Source organism: Crassostrea angulata, chromosome 10, assembly GCF_025612915.1.
Source record: "Crassostrea angulata isolate pt1a10 chromosome 10, ASM2561291v2, whole genome shotgun sequence".
NCBI classification, from domain to species: domain Eukaryota; kingdom Metazoa; phylum Mollusca; class Bivalvia; order Ostreida; family Ostreidae; genus Magallana; species Magallana angulata.
The window spans coordinates 45,172,979-45,196,486 of NC_069120.1; the positions used below are offsets into that span (position 1 = coordinate 45,172,979).

A 23,508-nucleotide genomic window follows, 5' to 3' on the forward strand; every position below is an offset into this window, starting at 1 on the left:
TTCTCCAACTCCATAAAATTGATGTACGGTACATGGATTTAATTAAAACATGTCTTATAATAACATTTTAAAGGAATTACTGTTAAAACATATCATTGATTCTGTTAACAAATGTGAATTAAAAAGATTCATTACAGTCTGAATGTTTATTTTTGATGCAATAGCTAATTGTCAAGGTCTAGGCTAATACAGGGTATTTGCGAGTGGTAAAATGCAAATATAAGTAATAAACAACGATTATTTAGTGAACATGGCGTTATGAATAGCAACTGCTCTGCTGGCATATTTTCCATGATGCGCTAGCGCGCATGATGGAATATGCCAACAGAGCAATTGCTATTCATAACGCCATGTTCACTAAATAACGTTGTTTATTTCTTAAATATGATATAAATGTACACAAGTCACTTTAAATATGTAAATTTTTTACTTACTTACTTAATCACTGTATACATGTGTTAAAATTGATATTTTCTTCAAAAATTTTCCAGAACACTTTGCAAGTAATCATCACTTACAATGCAGACTAAAACAGAAGTGAATCCTAGCCTTTGGGTGAAGTCAGAACCATTTAGTTATGGGGCATTTCCCATTGCTCCTCATCCCAGGTTGGCATACAATAATGTGAAGAAAATCGTGATATATGCAAAAAACAAAGGATCGTCTGGATTTCCAAAACTTAATTATTCAGTGTGGAGACATATTGCCTGCAATAAGTTGCATTTATCAGAAGACCTGGCATGGATGTACTTTTCAACCTGCCATCTTCTAAGTGAGGACTTATCAGCAATAGAAAGAGTGGAATGGGATCAACGTTTTACTGAATGCTCCCATCAGTCAGATGTTGACGAACTTCGTTCACAGGTTTCCGTAGGCACCCTGAAATTTGTTTTGTATTTGTACTTGCAACAACTTCACAAAGTGTCCCTGAAAGCCTCACTGGTTGCTGGAGATGAGTGGCCAAGTTTGAAGAATTCACAAGAGCTGGAAGGATCTGGGAGAAGTACACCGAGAGGCAACAAAACATTAGACGACCACAGCCACATGTTATTTGTGCAGCATAACATTCAAGAAATTTTAGAACTACTTGTTGAACCGGAAAATTACAGTCAAACCCATCCAACTGAATCAGCACTGACAACTGAGGCTGTGGAAGCCATTGGATTCCTTGTTGCAGGATCAATAGACAAATGCCGGTCTTTAATACCATTACTAGACATTGCAACCTTACAGACTGTTCAACACAAAAGTGGTTTTTCAAAAATAACAAAGACTTTTAACTTACGTAAATTGAGCATCTGGCTTAGAGACTGTTTGGTCCAAAACCCTTTTGGAATATCCTCCTGTATTGCAAATGGTCGTCGCCTATCCTGGCCAATGGCTGGCGAGGACAAAGAGGCTATGGCAGAGTCAACAACAAAGAGAGGTAAAATAGCGACCAATGCACATGTTGTTCCAAAAGAGCATATGAAAGGAAACAAAATTATCATCATGAGTCAAGTCAGCAAGCAAACAATTGCTAGGAGTTCAGGTACACTGGAAGGTAGCAGTGTCAAAATTCACAGAAGCCATTACTCCTTCCTCTATCTTCTCTCTCCCCTCAGATCAGTTACTATTGAGAAGTGTCGAAATAGCACTATAGTGCTAGGACCGGTAGAAGTCGCTTTATACATCAGTCACTGTGAGAACCTGACAGTGATTTCAGCAGCGAGGAATGTGATGATATGTGGAAGTACCTCCTGTACACTGCATCTTTTGACTCCAAATCGTCCTGTCCTTTTGGGAGGGAACGAGACCCTAACGTTAGCACCCTATCACACCTTCTATGGAACACTGGAAGAACAAATGGCCAAGAGTGGAATAGGTGTCAGCCGGAACCTGTGGGACCAGCCTCTGTGTATTGGTCCAGACCACAAAGACACTGCCCCAGTATGGGAAACACAGCCTACACAAGATTTCTTCACTTTCAATGTTCCTTTTGAAATAGTGGGGAAAACAAGGAGTATTCCAATGCCCTTGCCACCAAAATATCAAAAGGCCATTAGTCAAAGACAGAAGCAAATAGACTCCTGGCAGAAAACTGTGAAAGAGTCAGGACTTGCCAAAGAACAGAGGAGAGAGTTTCAGAAGCTTGTGGAATCTCGTTTCCATGTGTGGCTTTCAGAGACTGGACACAAGCGTGAACTAGATAGTCTTGTAGTGCCTTTACAAAATCAAACACTTAAAAAATGATGCTGTAGAGGTTATTTTTATCCATGTACTATTTTATTAGATATCTTTCACATACCAATCACCAATGAATGACCAATAGAAAAGCACTGATCAAATTCCATTATGTCAACGAAAAAGCTTAATTTTATAGATTTGTTAGTGCTAGATTTAATATACCGGTTCAAGATTGTAAAATTACAGAGAATGAAATATAACCTCAAGTGCCACCAGTTCTTAGTTAATGTTTTATGTAATAAATGTGTTGTTCACAAAAATAAGGTTTATTTTTTTCTTTACAAGGAGTTCAACTGGTGAGAATCTGTCCGTGTCAATACTTTGTTGTAATTGAATTCTTTCATTTAATTTGAAAACCATATACATGTATAACAATAAATAAGAAATAAAAATTATTTTTACAACACAATTTAAATGGTTACATAAAGGATAAAAAAATATATGAATAACGTCATTTTTAATGGCAATATTATTATGCCACATTCCAGAAAAAGAACTAAACATAGTTTCAAAGTAAATAAACTAGCAAGGTTTTTATATTTTAACTGGCCAATATTGTCCAATTTGATAACTTATTTATTAAATTCTGGAAAGATGGAATGAATGTAGAGCACTTCAAACTACTAGCTGACACTTAGAATTGAAAATAAATTTTATAATGTTTCTCAATTTACTCCTATACATGTACCAGTATACATCAGCATTATCTTTTTGCCCTGTGTGTAATTTTGCCCAATTATGCAATCAGTTTCTGTTTCAGAGAAAGATTTTGTGACAAAAGATGCTCAAATCATGTGTAATGCATTAAAAACAGAAAAGGTTTGTATTTTTGTTTGTACCATTTTAAGAATATTCTAAATATATTAGAATAAACAGGGCTAAAAAGTATTAAAAATGTGCGTGACCATTTGCTAAAAATATATAAGCTCATTTAAAGTTTTTGTACTTTTTTAAACATGGTAGATTTCGGGGGGGGGGGGGGGGGGGGTATAAAATCTTTGGCTACTTTGCAATGAATTTTTTTTTACGTCACTTTACATCGAATAAAAAAGGTACGACCTATACAAGATTTTCAAAATAGAAAGTAAAAGTTTCAAATGTACTTTCACTTTCGTTATGTCTGATTAACATGGAACCAACAGAAAAAGTGTTGTCAGACGTTCATTTAACAAGTCAAAATACAGCAGTAGAAGGAAATACATATACTGGTATGTTATTTTAGAGTTTTTGTAATCTTGTGTAAATCCATACTGTAAATGGCACTGGGATTTGACTCAATCTGAGACATGTCTTTGCTGAGACCAAGAAAGGCCGGTGGGGAGGGGGGTATAAAGCATTCAAGAAGTAATATACTATCATATGTATACTAATGCCCCCCCCCCCCCCCCCTACACACACACACACACACACACACAAACACACTTCTTTCGTGTTCAAATCCCTGTGTTAAATGGAAAACAACAAATAAATTATAGTAAACAATGCAATGATGTATTTAGAAATTGTCTAGCGGAATTTCGGATCAATCCCGGTTTAACTTATGGAACGCCATCGCTGCCTTATAGCATAAAACTATAGGTACATTATGTCAAATTATCATTACTTTATTGTCAAAGTCCATTGCGTGGTGTGAATATATCTTTACATTTGGTCAAATCGTTATTACGTGATGTCAAACGCACGTTAGGTGAAGTTAACATGTCTTTACATGATGTCAACTTTTTACGTTGTGATGTAAAATCATCCGTACGTTATGCCAACATTGTACAACCAAAGGTCAATACATCATTACATTATTTCGACACTGTATTACATAGGGCAAATGTATCCTTACATTATGTCAACATTTTATTACATGCTATCAATATATCCTTACATTATATCAACACTGCATTACGTATCGCTATTCTATCTTTACATTATGTCAACATTTTATAACATGTTATTAATATATTTTTACATTTGATCAACACCTTAATACATGGTGTTAACACATCCTTTCATTATGTCAACACTGTATCATTTAATGTCGAAAGTACATTACTTGATACGAAAATGTCTTGACTTTTTGTCTAAACTTCATTAAGTGATGTGAATAGGTCTTTACATTAGGCCAATTCTCTATTCCGTCATGTATAAGCTCCATTACTTTAAGTCGAAACATCATTCCGGTATACAAACACGAAATCCATGGCCTTTATATATTTGTAATGTTTTAAATTCAAAATTTACAATATAACAAATACATAGAAACGATACGCCGATTTACCCAAATGGACCCAGAAAACCCCCAACAGTAGATACTAGTAAGAAGCAGTGATTTAATCATACTAGAACGAAAATATACATAGGCCTATGTATGCTCTTCTGAAAGCTCTAAGTGACTTTGTTGCTGACAATTTAATTTCCCGAGAGTGAAAGAACATCTACGTATTTAAACATTGAATTTATAGTTTAGATAGAATAAGACTTAATTAAAATCCAAGTTTTCTCGTGCTCATCGGCCCTTGAATACTAAAAATAAAATAGATATAAAAATTTAAAATTAATCTCTTTATGGTTGTTTTTTTAATTTAAAATTTTATTTTTGATTTGTACTTTTTTACTTCAAGAGTATTCACATCACTGGCGTCGGAAGCAAATTGATATTTGGGGGGGGGGGGGGGGGGCTAGACTAATCCTCAGTTATATAGAGAAAAAACCTAATTCCCAAAATCATGAAAATCCTAATCCGTTGGGGGGGGGGGGGGGGGGGGCTAGTATTCCTATTACTTCCAACTTCTCTTTCAAGGTAAAGGACTATATATGGTATGGGCCTAAAATTATTTTACTGTAATTCTCTGTTTTCTTTGTACAGATATATATGTGATGTTTTAACTTACTGTTCGTTTTGATTAAAGTGCCCACAATTTACAAATACGGCATTGTAAAGACAACCTTTTCCCGCCATTTTTGCATTTTAGCATAAAAAGCTTGTTTTCAAGCAGTATTTCTTTCAGGAAACATAGAGCGCATGCTTGAACCAACAAAATATTTTAATCAGAGATGTATCTAGCCAAGTCTAATAAGTGTCAAAAAAATTGTCCTGGTTCAAGCATGCGCTCTATATTTCCCCTTCGTAAAAAGATGAGAAAAATGTCAATTTTCGACTGATTTTGATTGAATTATAGAAATAGCATCACTTCTGACGTCATATACTGCAAGTGAGTGCAAATAAATCAAACAAATATGTGAAAAATATATTTTATATAAACTCTTATAAATTATAACATTATATAAATAGTGCCTGTTTGGGAGGGTAACAGTTGAAATTGACACCCCGAGAAAACCATTGTCAACCGACGCGAAGCGGAGGTTGACAATGGTTTTCGAGGGGTGTCAATTTCAACTGTTATCCTCCCAAACAGGCACTATTTATTTTGTTATACTGAATGTCTTTTTTAAAATTTTTAACAAAATTTTACTGCTTTTATATAGGAATAACGTGAATTCTACAGCGAACCGTACGCGCATAATTTTCGCGCATGTAACATTTTTTAATATTACCCGTTGCCAAGTGCGTTGCTAACGCTGAGGGTAATAGTAAATATTATTAACTGCGTCTTAACCAATCAGATTTCAGTATTTAACATGAAAGTAAAACAAAACATTTTATTGTACCCGAAACACTTTTAAAAATATTGAATTATGGGGGCCAAATTTGACTCTTATCATTATAGTTCTTTAGGAACAATTTCATTTCCGGCGAGAAAAGTGCGGGGGGGGTTTAACCCTCTATGATGCTATGTGCCTAATGGTTAGGTCTAACTTTGCAAAAAAAGTGGGGGGGGGGGGGGGGGGCTAAGCCTAAAATAAATCAGAAATATGTCATAATAAAACGTACACAAATAAGAGAGGGGAAATGTATTCGCCGATTTTAGAATTTATTATAAAGAAAGGCAAACACTACTGTGGAATCATTAATTTTCGTGGGGGTCAATTTTCGTGGATTGCTAGAATTTTACAGGCTCGTGAGGACGTAATTTCGTGTATTCTCTTATATCTACAAAAGGAAACATGACTTTATTACTTCAATTTATTAATTCGTGGAGGATGTAAATTCGTGGATAAGAGGTACCCACGAATTCCACGAAAATTGAGCCACCACGAAATCTAATGATTCCACAGTATTAGTAAAATTGGCACTGTCTTCAGCGTTTCCTCATAAACCTAACTTACTAATTTTTAATTAAATGAAATAATTCGACAGCATGAGTGGGTTTTTTTGTAAACAATTACATGTATGATCATGTTACATATATTTTCGTCGTAAGTATAGAATTGGCGTGAAAATAGACAAAAAAGGAAATATACGCCCATTCCAATCTGTTCCGTTGAATACCAATATCCACACGGGTAATGGTAGTTTGCGGAACGGAACGGAACCAGAATCTTAAAAATAAGTCAAGTACTAGTACTGCTGACATTGTAATTTTAACGATGTTATGCTTGGGAATGTGTTTCGTTTGTTTTAAAGCTCTAACTAATATAGAATATTCATTTGCTAGCTTAAACTAGTTAGTAAGTTCTGCCGTGAAAAACTTGTAATCTGTTAATTTTAGAGTAGTATCATATATACGTATATTTTCTTTAAATAACGAATTTAAACAATAAAATTAAAGATCAATCTTACTTTGAAATGTAATGAATAAAAACAAAATTGCTCATTTTTTTGAAAAATTCTATTTTCCCATTTGAATACCCTTTCCTGGTTCCGTTCTGTCCCACAAAGTTTCAATAGCCCATGTATATATTTGGGTAAGCTTACCGTTTCTATGTATATATAAAGGCAGAGGGTATCCGTGTTCGCATAACAAAATGATGTTTCAACTTAAAGTAATGGAGCGTGTACATCATGGAACAGAGAACTGGCCGACGGCGAAGACTTGTTCACATCACATTATTCAGTTTAGACATAACGTAATAAACTTATGACATCAAGTTATAAAGTGTTGACATAATAAAACGATATAGTTACACCATGTAATAAAGTGTTGATAAAATGTAGGGATGGAATCGCAATATGTACTGCAGTGTTGATATAATGTAAGGATATATTGATAGCATGTAATAAAATGTTGACATAATGTAAAGATACATTTGCCCCATGTAATACAGTGTCGAAATAATGTCATGATGTATTGACTTTTGGTTGTACAAAGTTGGCATAACGTAAGGATGATTTTACATTACAACGTAAAAAGTTGACATCATGTAAAGACATGTTAACTTCACCTAACGTGCGTTTGACATCACGTAATAACGATTTGACCAAATGTAAAGATATATTCACACCACGTAATGGACTTTGACATAAAGTAATGATAATTTGACATAATGTATCTATAGTTTTATGCTATAAGGCAGCGATGGCATTCCATATTAACTATTTGCCGCTTTAGTTGTGATTATCTACCTATAATGATTTTTGTTAAGGAGGCTGACATTTTTGTAATAAGCATATAAGTTGTGATTCAATAATTAACCACCAAATTAAGAGATGAGTCTGATATCTCCTATTTTTAAATTGTCACTTGTTCACATAATACATCATGCACTAGTAAAATCAGTCTATTCAAGTTGATTCAGATTAATGCATTATGTTTGATACATCATAATACAGTAAGCCGTCTATGGTTCACACTTCCACCCTCCAAATCAATTAATGTGGATGAGACAGAGGAAATAAATGGTACTGGAGCAGATGAAGATGGGGACCTGATGCTGAGAAGGAAAACAAGTAAATGCAAAGAGACTGGAGACAGGAGTGTTCTAACAATAGGTACATGTTCAAAGTTTAAACATAAAGAACTAAAGATTTGCCACAGTGTAATTGCTTAAAATTAAGATGAATAAATGAAATTAAGTTAATGTATGCATGCATGACAGTACCGATCAGACCCAACCTAACACCAGAGCAGAGTCTTTTATTTTTTTAATTTGTGTCATTTCGGGGTTTACTTTGGATTTACTAGGGTTTGCTCACTGAAGTGAGTCTTCAAACTTACCATCTTACCGCCTGTAATCTTGCACCTTGTATATTCCTAATACACATGTAGCATATCTGCTTTCACAGGTCAACTTCTAGCTGGGGTTTACTCTATATGTCCACTCTGAGTTTACTGTGGGTTAACTCTGGGTCTGCTCTAGCAAACTGGGTGTAAACCCCAAGCAGACCCTGAAAGTAAACAAATGGTCTAGTTTGGGGCAGCTTTCTGATAGGTTTGGTCTAATTGACACTGTATGCCGTGCATGCCATGTTATGTTATGATTCCATTAGATTTTAATCATTTTTAAGGCGTCGAGCTAATGCTCGGCAGCCTTCTAGCGATCGTCTGGATTGGCAATCGTCCAAAAATTCATGCACTGCACCGCCTTTTTAATGCGCATAAAAAAAAATAAGTTCCTTGAAGTATTAAACGTATTACAAGATTTGTATTCCTTTTATTCAACTAAATTGTGTACAAAAAACCAACTTTGCCTCCCTGGTTATTGACAACTCATTGCATTAGTATAAATTTGCTTAATCAAGAAATGGCGGATGAATACAATAAGGTGCAATGTAAACATTCACTAAAATATTATTTAAGTTTATCGCTTACATTTTGATTGGAGACTGTGCCCGATAGAAATAAAATTTGATATGTAAATGTATTTGTTATCGGGCATGGTCTCCAAAATAATTGTAAGCGATAAACTTATCAAGAGATTTTGTTGCATTTAATAAACACGATAATGCAGTTGGTTTGGTCGAGCATTTTAGATAGCACGTGTTGTGGATTTGTTTGTAAACAACCATAGCATAGGTAATCTTGTTTCAAACGGGAATTGAAATAAATAAAAGTATGTATTATTATTATAATTAGGGACACAGTGTTAATGTATTCAAATTATGAGCCTGTGAAATGTGCAAAGACTTTTTAAAGCAGAAAGAAAATAATAATCTTTTTTAAACTTTGAAATTTCTTCGATTTTTGTAACCATGATGAGTTATTGTATTATAAACTCATCACTACCTATTTTATAACGAAATATACTGATTATTGTTTTTGAAACAGCACAAAACGTAATTTATTTCCTTTTTTATTCTAATATTATTTGATAAACGACTTTATATATTAGTACAGAAATCCAAATTATTGATATCATTCTATATAAAAGAAAATGTCAGCTCGACGCCTTTGTGGCCGTTCCGGCCTTTGATTATACTAAGATATGAGTAAAGGATTCAAATAATTTTCAGCCCACTGGATGGAAACTGAGCTTAAAGATGTTGGAAAACAGGTAAGAGTTGATGCACAGTTTGTGAGTAATATTGCTGTTAAAGATTCCATGTCATGAAATTTCTTTGATGAAATCCTTAATTAAGGTGTTTGGACTTTGTTTTGAACCATGATCTGGCCAATCTATAACCATCTAGCAAATAAAACTACGGTACTCTTTTTCTACACAGTTGTGGCATGGTTCCCTTCTGTTGGCAGACTATCTTATCCATGTCCAGGAGGAGTTGAGAAATGAGACAGTTGTAGAGCTAGGAGCTGGCACTGGCCTAGCCAGCATTGTAGCCTCCTTCTTTGCCAAGAATGTTGTTTGTACAGGTGAGAGAGAGAGAGAGAAAGAGAGAGAGAGAGAGAGAGAGAGAGAGAGAGAGAGAGAGAGAGAGAGAGAGAGAGAGAGAGTATACATTATTCAGGGAAATATTTGCCCCATTTTGATTTTGCCCTTTTCAGCCTTGTTTTCAGTGGGTGAATTTAAGATAGGGCAAATTCAAAATTCTCAAATTATCCATCTTTAAACACAAATGTGTCTGGGTGAATTCAAGATGGGGTGAAAATATTAGCAATTAGTGTTACTAGAAGGGCGAAAACTACACAGGGTGAAAATAACTCTGTATACAGTATTTTATAGAAACTTCAGTATTAACAAAATCCTTTGCTTTTACCTCATAAACGGTTTAATTACCAGTACTCTTGGTATAAAGAATCGTAAATATGAAAGACTAGTATAATCACATGCTTATTTTCACTAACACTGGCCATTTGCTTGACTTAATTGGTTTTTATATGGGTATAAGTGTGAAGATGGAGAGAGAGGGAATTTCATTTAACTTTTTTCAGTTATAAATATGCTTTTGTAAACATGAGAGCATGTACTTGATTTGGAATATATGCACAGATAAATTTAAAGATTTAAACTTTTCTTAGATACTGGAGAAGATGTGTTAAAACTTGCAGATCACAACCTGGATCAGAACTGGAACTGTCTGGATCCAATAAAGGAGAAAAATTTCAAAGTGTGTCAGCTTGACTGGGTGACAGAAAGCCCAACATCAGGTTCATATTATCCTTGAATAGGAAAATTATAGATACATGTACATTAAATATGTATTACTGTGGAATCATTAAAATTCATTCCGGCTTAATTTTCATGGTATTCATTGGTAGCGCTCCCACAGGAATTTACATCCTTGATGAAAACAAATTTAGAAAGGGTTATTTTTCTTACTGAAACTGAAAACTGACGCATCCACGAAATTACATCCCAGCAAACAAGAAAAAACCCACAATCCACAAAAATTGGCCCCCATGAATTTTAACGATTCCCGGTATGTGATTTAATAATCAAAGTTTGGAAAGATATGTCTATCAATGAAATGTTTGAAGTATAATTATTAATAAGTGCATGTACACCAGAAAAATGTTACAATCCTTCGTACAGCATCACTGTGAATTAATTTTTTAGGCACTGATAAGTATACAATTAAAGAAGAAGAAGTGAGTTTGATAAACACAGCCAGGATTTTCATAGCAGGAGATGGTGAGATATTAAAGGAACATGGAATCATTCTTTGAGTATCATTTGAATGATCAAAGAATGGTTCATTATTATCGATACTAACAATATAGCTATAAATTTCAGCTATTGTAACATTAAATATCAAATTATTGACATTTTTATGTTATTTTTACTATTGTATAATTATGCATACCCTGCTTGTGCCCCATTTGTAAATCATTTAATTAATTGAACTTAATGTTACTTTGATTCAAAGTGTCATCACAGATAAAGACAATGAGAAATGTATATATTTCTAGATAAAACACATATATGCTGTCTTTATGTACACAAAGGTGGTATTTAACAAGGGTATAAAGAAATAGTAGTGGTTTTCATTGTCCCCTCCCCCCAAGACCAATTACATGTATATCAGTATTTTGTATTCTAAGAAATGTATTAATTTTCAGTTGTGTATGATGACAAACTGACCATAGGCTTCTTTAACACTGTATACAAACTTCTGATGAATTTCCCAGCCAAGTCACTGTTCATCAGCTTGGAGAAAAGGTATGTATAGAGACCATTTGTCACAGCTACCGGTGAACAAGGGGGATAACTTTAAGAGCACGCATGCAGTGGGAATTGATTTAAAAATGAAAAAACCACTGTGTCAACATTATTTGAGAATACTTAAACAGGAGTACATTTTAACCATAAAACTGCAGTTATTATGATAAAAAAGAATAAACAATGATAGAATAATTTAAAGCAGGGTATATTTTCTTTTGTTACAGTAATCTGAAATGTATTAGCATTAAACATTTATACATTTTTATTTACCTGATTAAATTTGGAACACATAAAAAAAGAAAAAAATTATACTTGTATTTATTTTATGCATTTAATTCAATCAAAAATGAATTGTCAAATTAAGCTTCGTTTAGGTTTTAGTTCAAATCAATAGCATTTAGATGCTAATGTCAATAAATTTTAAACAACTCTTGGAATGTTTTTAGGTATATTTTCACATTGGAGGACAAGGATGTGGTGGCCCCAGCCTTTGACTATTTTTGTGAGTGTCTGGAGGCCTTGATGGAGACTACTTCAAACAATGGGGTGGAGTTCCATTACAAAGAAATACCAGTTGACTTTCCCCAATACTTCACTTACAACAGAACCAAGGAACTGGTTGGTTTTCTCACCATCTTTGATTCAAGTAACCGTATTCTTACCTATTAAAAAAAAATCTCAGTGCAATTCATCTTTGCAAGCCGCCGTTTATGTGTGCATTCTACTTCCACTCAAGGCAGTAGAATGAACACAAAATCAATGACTTGTGAAAATGTAGTATATACATGTACATGTAAACAGTTATAAGGGTAGCAACATGAATACCTCTTCTTCTTAAAAATATTCCATGTTTTTCTGAAGATAAACAATTTCACTGAGTACCGGTATTATATATGTATGCCGCACAAATGCTTAATTTTATTTCTTTGCATACATAAACCATGAATACAAAATTGGAAGCCCGTGTTAATCTTAGTTTGTTTTCTTTACAGATACTTTACAAAATCTACACCACTTTTCCAAATACTAGTACCTGACTTGTTCAGAATGATATACAGTATTGCAGTTAAAATCATGCTGGGAGATTTGAAATCGGAGTTGCCAATCACAGAGCTTCATCTAGGTGTGTGTTGACTAACCAAAAGGATTGATGCAGGAGTCTGTTACACACTGGAAGAGTACATAGTGCAAATGAAAGAGGTCATCTTAAACAGGAGTCTGCTACACACTGCAAGACTTCACAGTGCAAATGAAAGAGGTCATCTTAAACAGGAGTCTACTAAACACTGCAAGACTTCACAGTGCAAATGACAGGGGTCATCTTAAACAGGAGTCTGCTACACACTGCAAGACTTCACAGTGCAAATGAAAGAGGTCATCTTAAACAGGAGTCTACTAAACACTGCAAGACTTCACAGTGCAAATGACAGGGGTCATCTTAAACAGGAGTCTGCTACACACTGCAAGACTTCACAGTGCAAATGAAAGGGGTCATGTCTGCTAAACACTGCAAGACTTCACAGTGCAAATGAAAGGGGTCATCTTAAACAGGAGTCTGCTACACACTGCAAGACTTCACAGTGCAAATGGTTTTCTGCTAATTCTTGATATCATGGACTATGGTTTTTTTTTGAGAGAAAATGGTATGCTCAAGTCTGAAATATGAGAGCACTTGCTCATCTTTCCAGGTTTTCCTAGAAAATGGACTTATGTTGTAGTTTTATGCAGCCATGCTAAAGTAAATAGTCTCGTGCCAACCATTTGGGTACTTAAAGCTAACTAGTCAGAGATAAATGTACTGAATAAATTTCATAACTTTTTGATCCCATGTTAAGTATAACCTATATATACATGTATCATACATGTATACATATATATACTGACCAGTAAATGTCATACATGTATTAATGAATGTACTGGAAACAAGTTGTGTTGCATGCCAATGTACCTGGAGTCTTTTCCTTACAACTTCTGATGAGCATTCACTGCTGCCAGGCCACACTCTTTAAGAGAAGGTGATATAAATCAAAGAAACTCAATGTCTCATATGAAGTGTTTATTCACTATAACACTGTAATTAAAGTACTGGTTTAAATAGTAATTAGTACATGTACATGTTTTAAACAAAATGCATTCATGATGTAACAAAAACAATTAAGGGTTTTCTTTATATTATAAAAATTAAATGGATCAAAGTTATCAAATGGATCCAAAAGATGGTTTTGTGCTCCATGTTATAGTTAATTTATTGTACTTTAGGAGGACTAGATGTTCATGGCCATTTTTAGACCATATTGATCTTCATTTAATAAAGATCAAGCTCTTTATAGAAATACAGAAAAAGATTTTCTTTGTTTATAACATGAAACATATCATCACGACCCTGTATGTTATATACATGAAGTAATCTCATTCAAAAAAATCCAAAAATAAAAAATGTGCATAGAAAAAAATATAATATAATAGTATTAATATTATATAATCTATATAATGTGCTTGTAAGGAATGAATTTAAACAAAACCCAGATGTAAGATTCCAGGAATACAATAAATGACCCAACACAACACTGTTAAGGTTTACTTTGTGGTCACGCCGACAGAAAGTACGGGAAATGTTAACTATGACATCATACAAAACAACAAGTCATCAAAAATGCTTATGAATAAAATAATATCCGATTGTCATGGGTACGAAAACATTAAACTACATTAAAAATTACCTATGCATGCAACTTTGTAATCAAATAAGTCCAACAACGATAAATATAAACAACTGACTGATCACGGTGCACTTGATGATGTGACGTCATACTGTAAATTTTGACGCATATTTTGTGGAGAGAGAGGCAGATCGATCAATTTTTTAACATGGAAAAATGCATCTTATTAATGAACAGAGCATAAAATTAAAACAATTATTTTACAATTAAATACTATCTATAGTGCTTGTTTTAATTCGGCATGTTATTTTTTAGAGCTTATATTATTTCTTTTTGAAGTATTTAATGTACAAGTTCGATGTGTTTGAAATCGGGTAGCCTATCTAAATCCGCTTTTTACAAGGGCATACACTAAACAAATCATTACAATCTTTTGGATAAAAATTAAAGGAATGTTTAATTTATTGAAAAGTGCTGCTGCTTCGATGAAGTCTATAGAATGAATTAATAAATACATAAAATATTAAACGAAAGTCAAATAAAATCCAGCCGAAGCTCATTTCTATGATATTTATTCTAATAAAAGACGAACTCTATCCAAAGCAGCAGCACTTTTTAGAATCTCCCAAAAAAGTAGAATTTAATTATTATTTAAATTTTTAATTCAAATAAGAGTATGCCCTTGTAATATTGAAATTTGTTTATGACCTCCATTCGGGAGAATTATCAACACATGTCACGTGACTATCAATTCAGGGGACCACACAAAATGTCATTTACTAATTTACTTAAATATTTTGTAATGATAGATGCATCGTTTTATGAACATTTTAATCCGCTAATATTTTCAAAGTAAGCCTTAACAGTGCCACGAAAAGAACTATAGTATGTTCTACAAAAAAAACACGTAGGTGTATAATAAAATATATACCTGTATTTATATCACCCCTTTATTTCAAATTTTTTAATACAAATATTTGACAGAGGTATAACAATTAGTCACAGCATCCAATAAAAAAAAATGCAAAACAACTGAGAACGAGACTTTAAGTTGCATGATAAAATTTTGAAAAAGCTCACACTTTAAACAATTGTACATCCATTCTTATTGATTTTTGAGATTCTCCATTTTGATAACCCATGCCCACTTGCATGGCATCTGGTTAGGAGGTAGAAGAGGGAACTCAATTTGCATGGCAATATTCTTGTACAAAGACCATTTTAATGGCTCCTTAACACCAATCATTGTGACCCTGGTGGTTGCCGTGGTGACAGGCAGACCTAGGAGAAGCCTGTTGTCTTGGGGCCACATTGTGACAATACCATATACCACTGTACTATTTCCTTGCTTCTTCGTGGTATACCTGAAACAATCAATCTCCTTGCCATTATTTTGTTCATTTTCAATTCTTTTTTTTTCATTTAGATCTTCATGTACATTGTAGGTTAATCATGTAAGAGCAACTTTAAGTCCTCAGCTATTAGAGATCATTCAGATGACGACAGTTTCAAAGGGTCCTCATATAGTTAAGGACCTAAGGGTAAATGACTGTTTGATCTTAATCTCTTAACTTAGATACTTAGATTAGGGTCATTCTAACACTTAAATCACTAGCACTCTTAGGTGTAAGTATGAACCACATGACACAATATGCATGTATATATTATATTAGTATCTGCTTAGACCATTGACTTACACTTTTACAAACTAAGTACTCTTTGGATTAAGTATGAGCAAGATGGGTCAGAGGGGAGAGAAAATATGCTAAGCTTTAGTACAAAGAACTATGTTGACCTTGACCTCCAACCAACAAACTTGGTTCAAGATCATTTTCCCATGAACACAATTTGGGTGAAGAATGAGCTAGAAAAGGCATGGGAAAATATGTAAGCGATAAGAACTTTTCAACTTGACATTTGATCTAAAAAGTTGTTTAAAGATAGCTGCATATCCTTTGTCTAAAGACAGGCACTATATGGGTGAGTTTGAGCTAAATCTGGCCCCAGGGCCATAAAACTTAACGAGCTTACTTTTGATCTAAGTCTCCTTTTTACAAAAGGAACATATAGTGGAAAAGTGAGACTGAGATCAAAAGTGAGCGTCTAAGTTTTATGGCGCCCCAGGGCCAGGCCGAAGGTGGAGAAAATATATTTTGGACAAGTGATATTGGAAGAACAGATGAAGGGATAGATTGATCATTATAAGCTGCTGCACCTACAGACCCCTATAATCTTAGACTGTAAAACCTCTGCAAAAATAAGAGTCAGTTTTGTTGTTAATGAGAGAAAACAGAAAAAAAAGGCCAGTCAGAAATATGAATTACTGGTAGACCATTCAGCTCAATGGTATGATACCCAATGATCTGACATGACTCACCAAACTCCATGGAATGTTATATTATCTGTGCCTTCGAACCAGGGATGGGTCTCGTAAATGGCCTCTCCGTTGACCTTAAGCCACTGTCCCATTTGTCGGAGCCGCTCTTCAAAAACAGGGACGATAACTCCGTCAGCCGTTGGTCCCACATTAATCAGGATATTACCCCCATAACTTCAATAGAGTAAGAGAGCAATATATAATAAAGTCAAAGATAATCCTCATTAAACACATACAATTACCCTATTATCATGTATCTCTTAGTCACACTGACAAACATTTAACTTTGGATCCATATTTCACAGAAAATCCATTTCCCTCATAATTTTTGAAACAGCTTAATAATCTGAGATATGTACCTAAATGTATTAGATCACTTACCTGACAGTTTCTGCAATTTCCGCCAGCAGTTCCTCTATTGTAAGAACATCCTCAATCTGTATCTGGCGCCGATGAGTCCATGCCTTCTTGTCTACTGTCATACAGTTCTCCCACTTGTGTTTGAAGATTTTCCCTGCATTTGAGAATATTCTCCATTTAAATCATATATTTTTAAAATCTTTTCCTGATCTGCACCAGTACTCAAGTAATTATATACATGTATTTGTATCTACAAGGATGCATTAAAATTACTGTGGAATCCTTAGATTTCGTGGTGGCTCAATTTTCGTGGAATTCATGGGTATCTTTCATCCACGAATTAACATCCTCCCCGAATTAATAAATTAGGGTAATAAAGTCATATTTCCTCAGTCTGTAGGTTTAAGAGAATACACAAAACACGAACCTGTAAAATTTTAGCAATCCACAAAAATAAATGATTCCACAGTATTGATCCAAATGATTTAAAGATCAATAAATATTTTGCACAAGAAGCACATTTTATAAAAAAAAGAATTTGAAAAAAATATAGCTTAAATGGAAAGAACCTACAGATCTGCAGGTCAAATAGTCATAATAGCAACAGTCCTGCCTTATGGTACAAATATAATTGTGTCATTTATCTTTGCACATGTCTGAGTTGCTAAATATATTATGAGAGGAATAAATTAGGCTAATGCCACAGCAATTTAACTTCATGTTTGTTGGACATCTGATGAAAAAAGTATGAGTGGGTTAGTGATTAAATAATAAAGTTATTGTTTGTAGGCAAAAAATTTTAGGCAGCCGGTTCATAATTAAGTTTTGAGCAAATGATTACATTTTAAAACTTTTTTCTGATTTATAAATTTAAATCATTTAAAATAAGAAAGACAGAGCAGAAATTTAACTGAAATAGAACATTTTTCTGGATGCAAGACATTCAAAATAATATTATTTGTATAGTTTTATTTAAATATGTGTGCGCTGGTTCAACAACCATATTAAATTGATGTGGCCTGATATCAGCAAAATATAAGTAATATGAAGATACATTCTATAATATATCTCTGACCATGAAATATGCAAATCAAAATAATAAGGAGGTCAAGGCCACAGGGAGGTCAAGGTCATAAGGATGTAAAAATCAGTAAAATAATGATATGAGTAAATAAGTTGCATCTTTATCTTGTTACCTGGTTTAAACTTGTCCTGACAGTTCCAGAAGCTTCCATGTTTACAGTTGGCGTCCTTCCCCCACCGGTCATTGGTGACCACTGTGTCCTTCACCGGGCTACAAGACAACCAGACTGACCACTGAGCAGATGCTAAACAATTAACCTGTCCAAGTCACAGTGAACATAACAAACAGGATTTACATAGCCAGTATGAGTTCTTTCCATCAGAGATTTGGTAATGGGATGGCCTAGCTGTATCTACTGTATGAGCTTTATCTTTAACTAACGTGCTTACACTGGCAATCAGTATTTCTTGGCCAAAGTTTTTGACTCATCACATAAATAATAATATAAAACAGCTCATTATCGAATCATTGTAATGATTGAAGATATAAATTAGCAGTGCCTGGTCAAATTGAGGTCTTGTAAAAGGCCATAAATTTGACCCCTCCTTGCGGTGTTGATAGGGTCCTGTGTTAAATAACCAAATATGTTACTAGTACATGTACTATAAATGTAATGCACATGTATTTGGCGTGTACAATATTTGGTGGAAATTGATTTTGGAAGAAGTTAGTGTGGATTTGAATAAGCGTATTTCTGGATGATCCTATTCTTTTACACATATGTATGGCATTTAGTGATGTATTGATTTAGTGGAAGTTGCTTTCCGCCAAAAACACTAAAAAGAATACTGTGGAATTATTAGATTTCGTGGTGGCTCAATTTTCGTGGAATTTGTGGTTACCTCTCATCCACAAAATAACTTCCTCCACGAATTGTTAAATAGGGTAATAAACTCATATTTTCTTTTGTAGATATATGAGAGTACACAAAATTACGTCCTCACGAACCTGTAAAATTTAAGCCATCCACGAAAATTGGCCCCCACGAAATTTAATGATTCCACAGTACATTGCCAAATGTAGTACGTTTACAGTATTCTCACTATGATAGGAAGCTGTACAGATACCTGTCATTGAACAGCCAGGCCAGAAACTCGGTGGAGTTCCAGTAGGTACTGTTTTCATTCCAGTCTCCATCAGACCACACGACATCAGGCTTGTATCGGTTGACCAGTTCATACAGCTCTGGTAGGGCCTTGTTCTGTAACACAGTAAATACAACTCTACAAAGTTACACCATTTTATTCAAAGAAAGGGTTCTAATGTCTGCTACGTACATCTGAATATGCATAATATATCTAATGTGATGGTACTTGTACTACTATGATATTGGAGAAAATTAATCATTTCTTTATACATTTTCCTTGCTTTGCATGAATATGTTGAATAGGTATCAGGGAAATTCAACCACAGTGGCAAGATCTGCAATCTGGAATATTTCTCTTGAATCCTCCCCCACATTCATTGTAATAAAATCATTCATTATTCTGCTACCTACCCTAACAAAGTCTTGAGTCTTATGTTTGTTGGCCACATCCTGGAGATACAGCGGGTTGTAGAACTCAAACAGAGAATGGTACACTCCAAAGTGGATGTCTGTCCTGTTTCTTATGGAATCAGCAAGGGCACCTTTGTTATAATATTCAAAATGTGAAAATGATTTTTAATATGAAACTTTGCAAGATGAAAAGATAAAAAAAGATCATGCAGTAATACAGAAATTTTGTTTTTCATACATATGCATCTCTTGGAAAACTGATATGCGGCTATGTTAAGACTGTCTGAAAGTAAATATATATCGAAAAATGATACTATTTAAATTATCGAAAAATACTTTAACCGAGCGAGTTTCTTTAAATTTTTATTACATGGATTAACAGTGACATCCAACACTATATTTGATGTATTTTTGTGACGTCAGATATCTTTCTTAAGCACGTGACGGTTGATTCTAACATGGTAAATAATCTATAAAAATCGCATCGGCACAAGTGAATAATGACATTAAATCAAAAATATTTTTATGAAAAAAATCTCTCCCGATTTCACGTAAAATATACTAAGATTGTTTTCATCTTTCATTTGCGCCAAGCTGTTTTTTTATGCATATACATATCACCATTCATTAGATTACACGTAGCAGGGGGAGTCTCAAAACCATTAGTTTATGAATAGTTATTTACTATTACGAAACTTTAAAACTGTTGATATTTTTATACTCTATATCGGTGATATTGAATTTAGTATCATTAGTATTTACAACAGTGTCTATGTAAAGGAATGAAGCGGTTTTATTATTCACAATGAATATCACTTATTACGTTACGACACATTCCCTAAAAATGATGGAAAGGAATGCAGATTGTGACCTCAAAGTTAACTATGACGTCATATCTTATGAAGTACAGACAAGTGACTTTCTACATATCGCTTTGAAATTAATCGGGCAGCCTTAACATAGCCGCGTATCTGCCACAATAAAATGTTACTAGTAATGAAATGCAGAATAATAGTCTACTACCAGGAAATTGTTTAAATCAAAAGCACACATTGTTATTGAATGTCTTGATAGGTTCATTTGCAAAGCAATACAAAGGTTTGGGATGAAATCACCAACCCATCGCTCTAATTTTTTTATACACAATGCAAGTCAACTTTAAAAAACTTAAATACACTACATGTCGTGTGCAACCACAACTCTGCAGCGCAAATTGTAGTGCTTACACACATTTACTCAATTTGCAATTACAATTATTGCTGTCTTTGCAGTCAATACGATGAATTGGCTACCCCAAAAGTACAATATTCATCAAGCTAAAGGGACTATTTCAAATTTGTATGTACATTTGTATTTTGACACATTTATGTATGGTGTTTAACATAAATATATAGAAGACACTGTATTGAATGTATAGAAACATACATATATAAACTAATTAAATGTTCATGTCTGTCCTAGCTCTTTCAATCATCCAACTCTTTCCCTCTTGTATATGTTTATTGAATGTTTTATGTACATTGGATGTTGTATGTACAGTCTTCATGTTGCCCCTTGAGGGCCCTTAATTGGTTAATAAAGAAATTGAAATTGAAATTTAAATTGTAGGTTGTTAGTATGTGAATTGCAAAATAAATCATGACTGACTTTTCTACAACTTACCGACAAGGTCTCTGTGTGGTCCGACATCATAGGCGTTCCAGTTCCAGGAGGCAGCAGAGGGCCAGAGAGTGAAGCCCTCATGGTGCTTGGTTACCAATACTACGTATCTGCAAAAATCAAAACCATTATGTATGATAAAACCTAATTACATGTACAAATAAATATCAAAATGCAACAGCATCTACAGAGAAGTAAGCTGATGACATATCTTAGATTTAGGTTGGGATACAGTGTATTAGTGTACATTGCTCACAAATATGCTTTGTGCATCATATAATTTGGTTGAAATTGGCCAAGTGGCTTTAGAGAAGAAGATGAACATGTGAAAATATTACAACAATAATGCATAATGCCAATAACAACAGACAACGAACAAATTTTGCTAGATAAATGCTCACTGGAGTCTTTGGCTCAGTGAGCTAAAAAGTCTTATATATACAGTTACATCTGGATTTTGATTGCAAAGGACATGATTATAATAATTGAAAGTACACAGATGATAGCAGAGAAAAATTGTGCATTCTGAGTGACTCCTGAAAAATAGAAGATGACAAATTTTTCCATAATTAATCTCTGTAGGAAATCTGTTTACACTGCTGTGATCATTACTTGCATGATTTTTAAAAAAGAGATGCCGAGTGTATTTTATAAAGAGAGTTAATAAAATAGCTTAATTTATGTGAAAGTTTGAGTAAATAATCGACATATACTTCGCCCCAGATGCCTCGAAGAGATCCGCCCACTGGTCAGGATTGTAGAATGTAGCATGGAACTGTGAGGCAAAATCTGCATAAGTGAAATCTGGAGGATAATTATCTTGCATAAATTTCACCACATCCTTGTCCTTTTGAGTTTTCCATTCATACCAAAACCAAGCACCCTTGAAAGCAGGAACCGAAAACACTCCCCAGTGTAGGAAAATTCCAATTTTGGACTTATCGTACCACTCGGGTAGTGGTCTCGTGTCCAGAGAATCCCAGTTTGGTTGGTACCTGACAGTGCACACAATATAAATTTGGAGCAATAACACTAAAACTACCGACTTCATCATCACCATGACTTACGGCTGACTATACAATACCGTGAATACAGCAGAATGACTAATCAATTATTATACTGTAAACATCCTGCAGCGGCTATTTGTGTTCTAAATCACATGACACTCACGTGAGTTTGTTTATGTTAAAACCTATAACGGTAGAACCAATTAATTCCGCAAAACTTTCAATTTTTTTAATATAAAAACATTACACGGTATTTGAAACAGTAAAAAGGAGGGATTCTGATTCTTTTTTTCATAATTTGGCAAACAAATTTTAGGTATTTAATTTAATGAAGGGATAGGATAATTTTGAAACATGTTAATTAACTGTTAACATATTGATTAAATTACTATAGTATATATAGTTATATCAGAGACATAATAAACATCATTTATTTATGTCTGGTTAAATAATTATGTCAGTATATATGAATCAGTCAGACACGTTTCGTCAAATGGGACACAGTGGCTTGTGTTAAAAACAAAACAAAACAAAACATCGTTAAAAAAGTGGGTCCCTCGATGGAAAAAAATAACTGCTTCGACTGAGGTACCCGGGTACTTTTTTAATTAACGCTGTTTTTTTCCTACACAAGTCCCATCCCCATTTCTCCCAGCAGAGTTTCTTTTTTAATTCATATATATGTAAAAAGTGAATGATCATGAAGCTGAGCCCCACTTTTCCAACTTCAAAATGATATCATATGGTTATGAATATCGGACCATCAATTCATTTAACAAAATCTGGTCATTACATCATGTACAATCGAATACCTTAATGGTCGATATTTGATTTATTCAATGAAAAGATATGATAGACGAGAAAAAAATAATAATAGGGTATAAATGAGAATAACTATATATAACTATAATATTAATATAACTATAAGTAATCGACAACCACACAACGCTACCGGTGTCGTATACTTTAAGGTCCGTATCGCGTATCAAAAGGGATACTGTCCAATAGCAGCATTCTTGCATTGGTATAGATTAAGTAGTAAGTTAACACCTCTCTCTCTACCTCTCTCTCTCTCTCTCTCTCTCTCTCTCTCTCTCTCTCATATCAAATCCCCGCAACTCTTCCAAAAAATCAGGTAAACACTTAGGAAAGCTGAAACTTATGTGGAAGCATCCTCAGGTAGTGTAGTTTCAAATTAGTGAAAAACATGACCCCCGGAGGTAGGGTGGGGCCACAATGGGGGTCGAATT

The 23,508-nt window shown here is 34.1% G+C and overlaps 2 protein-coding genes across 4 annotated transcripts; one reads left to right on the forward strand and one right to left on the reverse strand.

Annotated features, from left to right (window-relative positions):
* Positions 1–607: 607 nt before the first annotated feature.
* LOC128167602 (TBCC domain-containing protein 1-like) lies at positions 608–14,210 on the forward strand. 3 transcript variants are annotated; one of them, XM_052833401.1, is made up of 9 exons: positions 3,333–3,434; positions 7,889–8,047; positions 9,509–9,549; positions 9,719–9,863; positions 10,470–10,598; positions 11,008–11,082; positions 11,511–11,610; positions 12,060–12,231; positions 12,606–14,210. In XM_052833401.1, exons 1-9 carry the CDS (start codon positions 3,356–3,358, stop codon positions 12,648–12,650), a joined length of 945 nt encoding a protein of 314 aa, XP_052689361.1. In that variant the 5' UTR covers positions 3,333–3,355; the 3' UTR covers positions 12,651–14,210. The 3 variants fall into 3 exon arrangements, with proteins under 3 accessions (XP_052689362.1, XP_052689360.1, XP_052689361.1); XM_052833402.1 differs by lacking the exons at positions 3,333–3,434; positions 12,606–14,210 and adding an exon at positions 608–2,179 and having other exon boundaries at positions 12,060–12,297; XM_052833400.1 differs by lacking the exon at positions 12,606–14,210 and having other exon boundaries at positions 3,326–3,434; positions 12,060–12,414.
* A 1,054-nt stretch (positions 14,211–15,264) lies between these two features.
* On the reverse strand, positions 15,265–22,410 carry LOC128167599 (alpha-L-fucosidase-like). Its single transcript, XM_052833396.1, has 8 exons — positions 21,965–22,410; positions 21,255–21,361; positions 19,593–19,723; positions 19,162–19,295; positions 18,207–18,304; positions 17,032–17,164; positions 16,651–16,824; positions 15,265–15,637 (listed from the first exon to the last, which is right to left on the reverse strand). Exons 1-8 carry the CDS (start codon positions 22,309–22,311, stop codon positions 15,379–15,381), a joined length of 1,383 nt encoding a protein of 460 aa, XP_052689356.1. The 5' UTR covers positions 22,312–22,410; the 3' UTR covers positions 15,265–15,378.
* Positions 22,411–23,508: the final 1,098 nt, after the last annotated feature.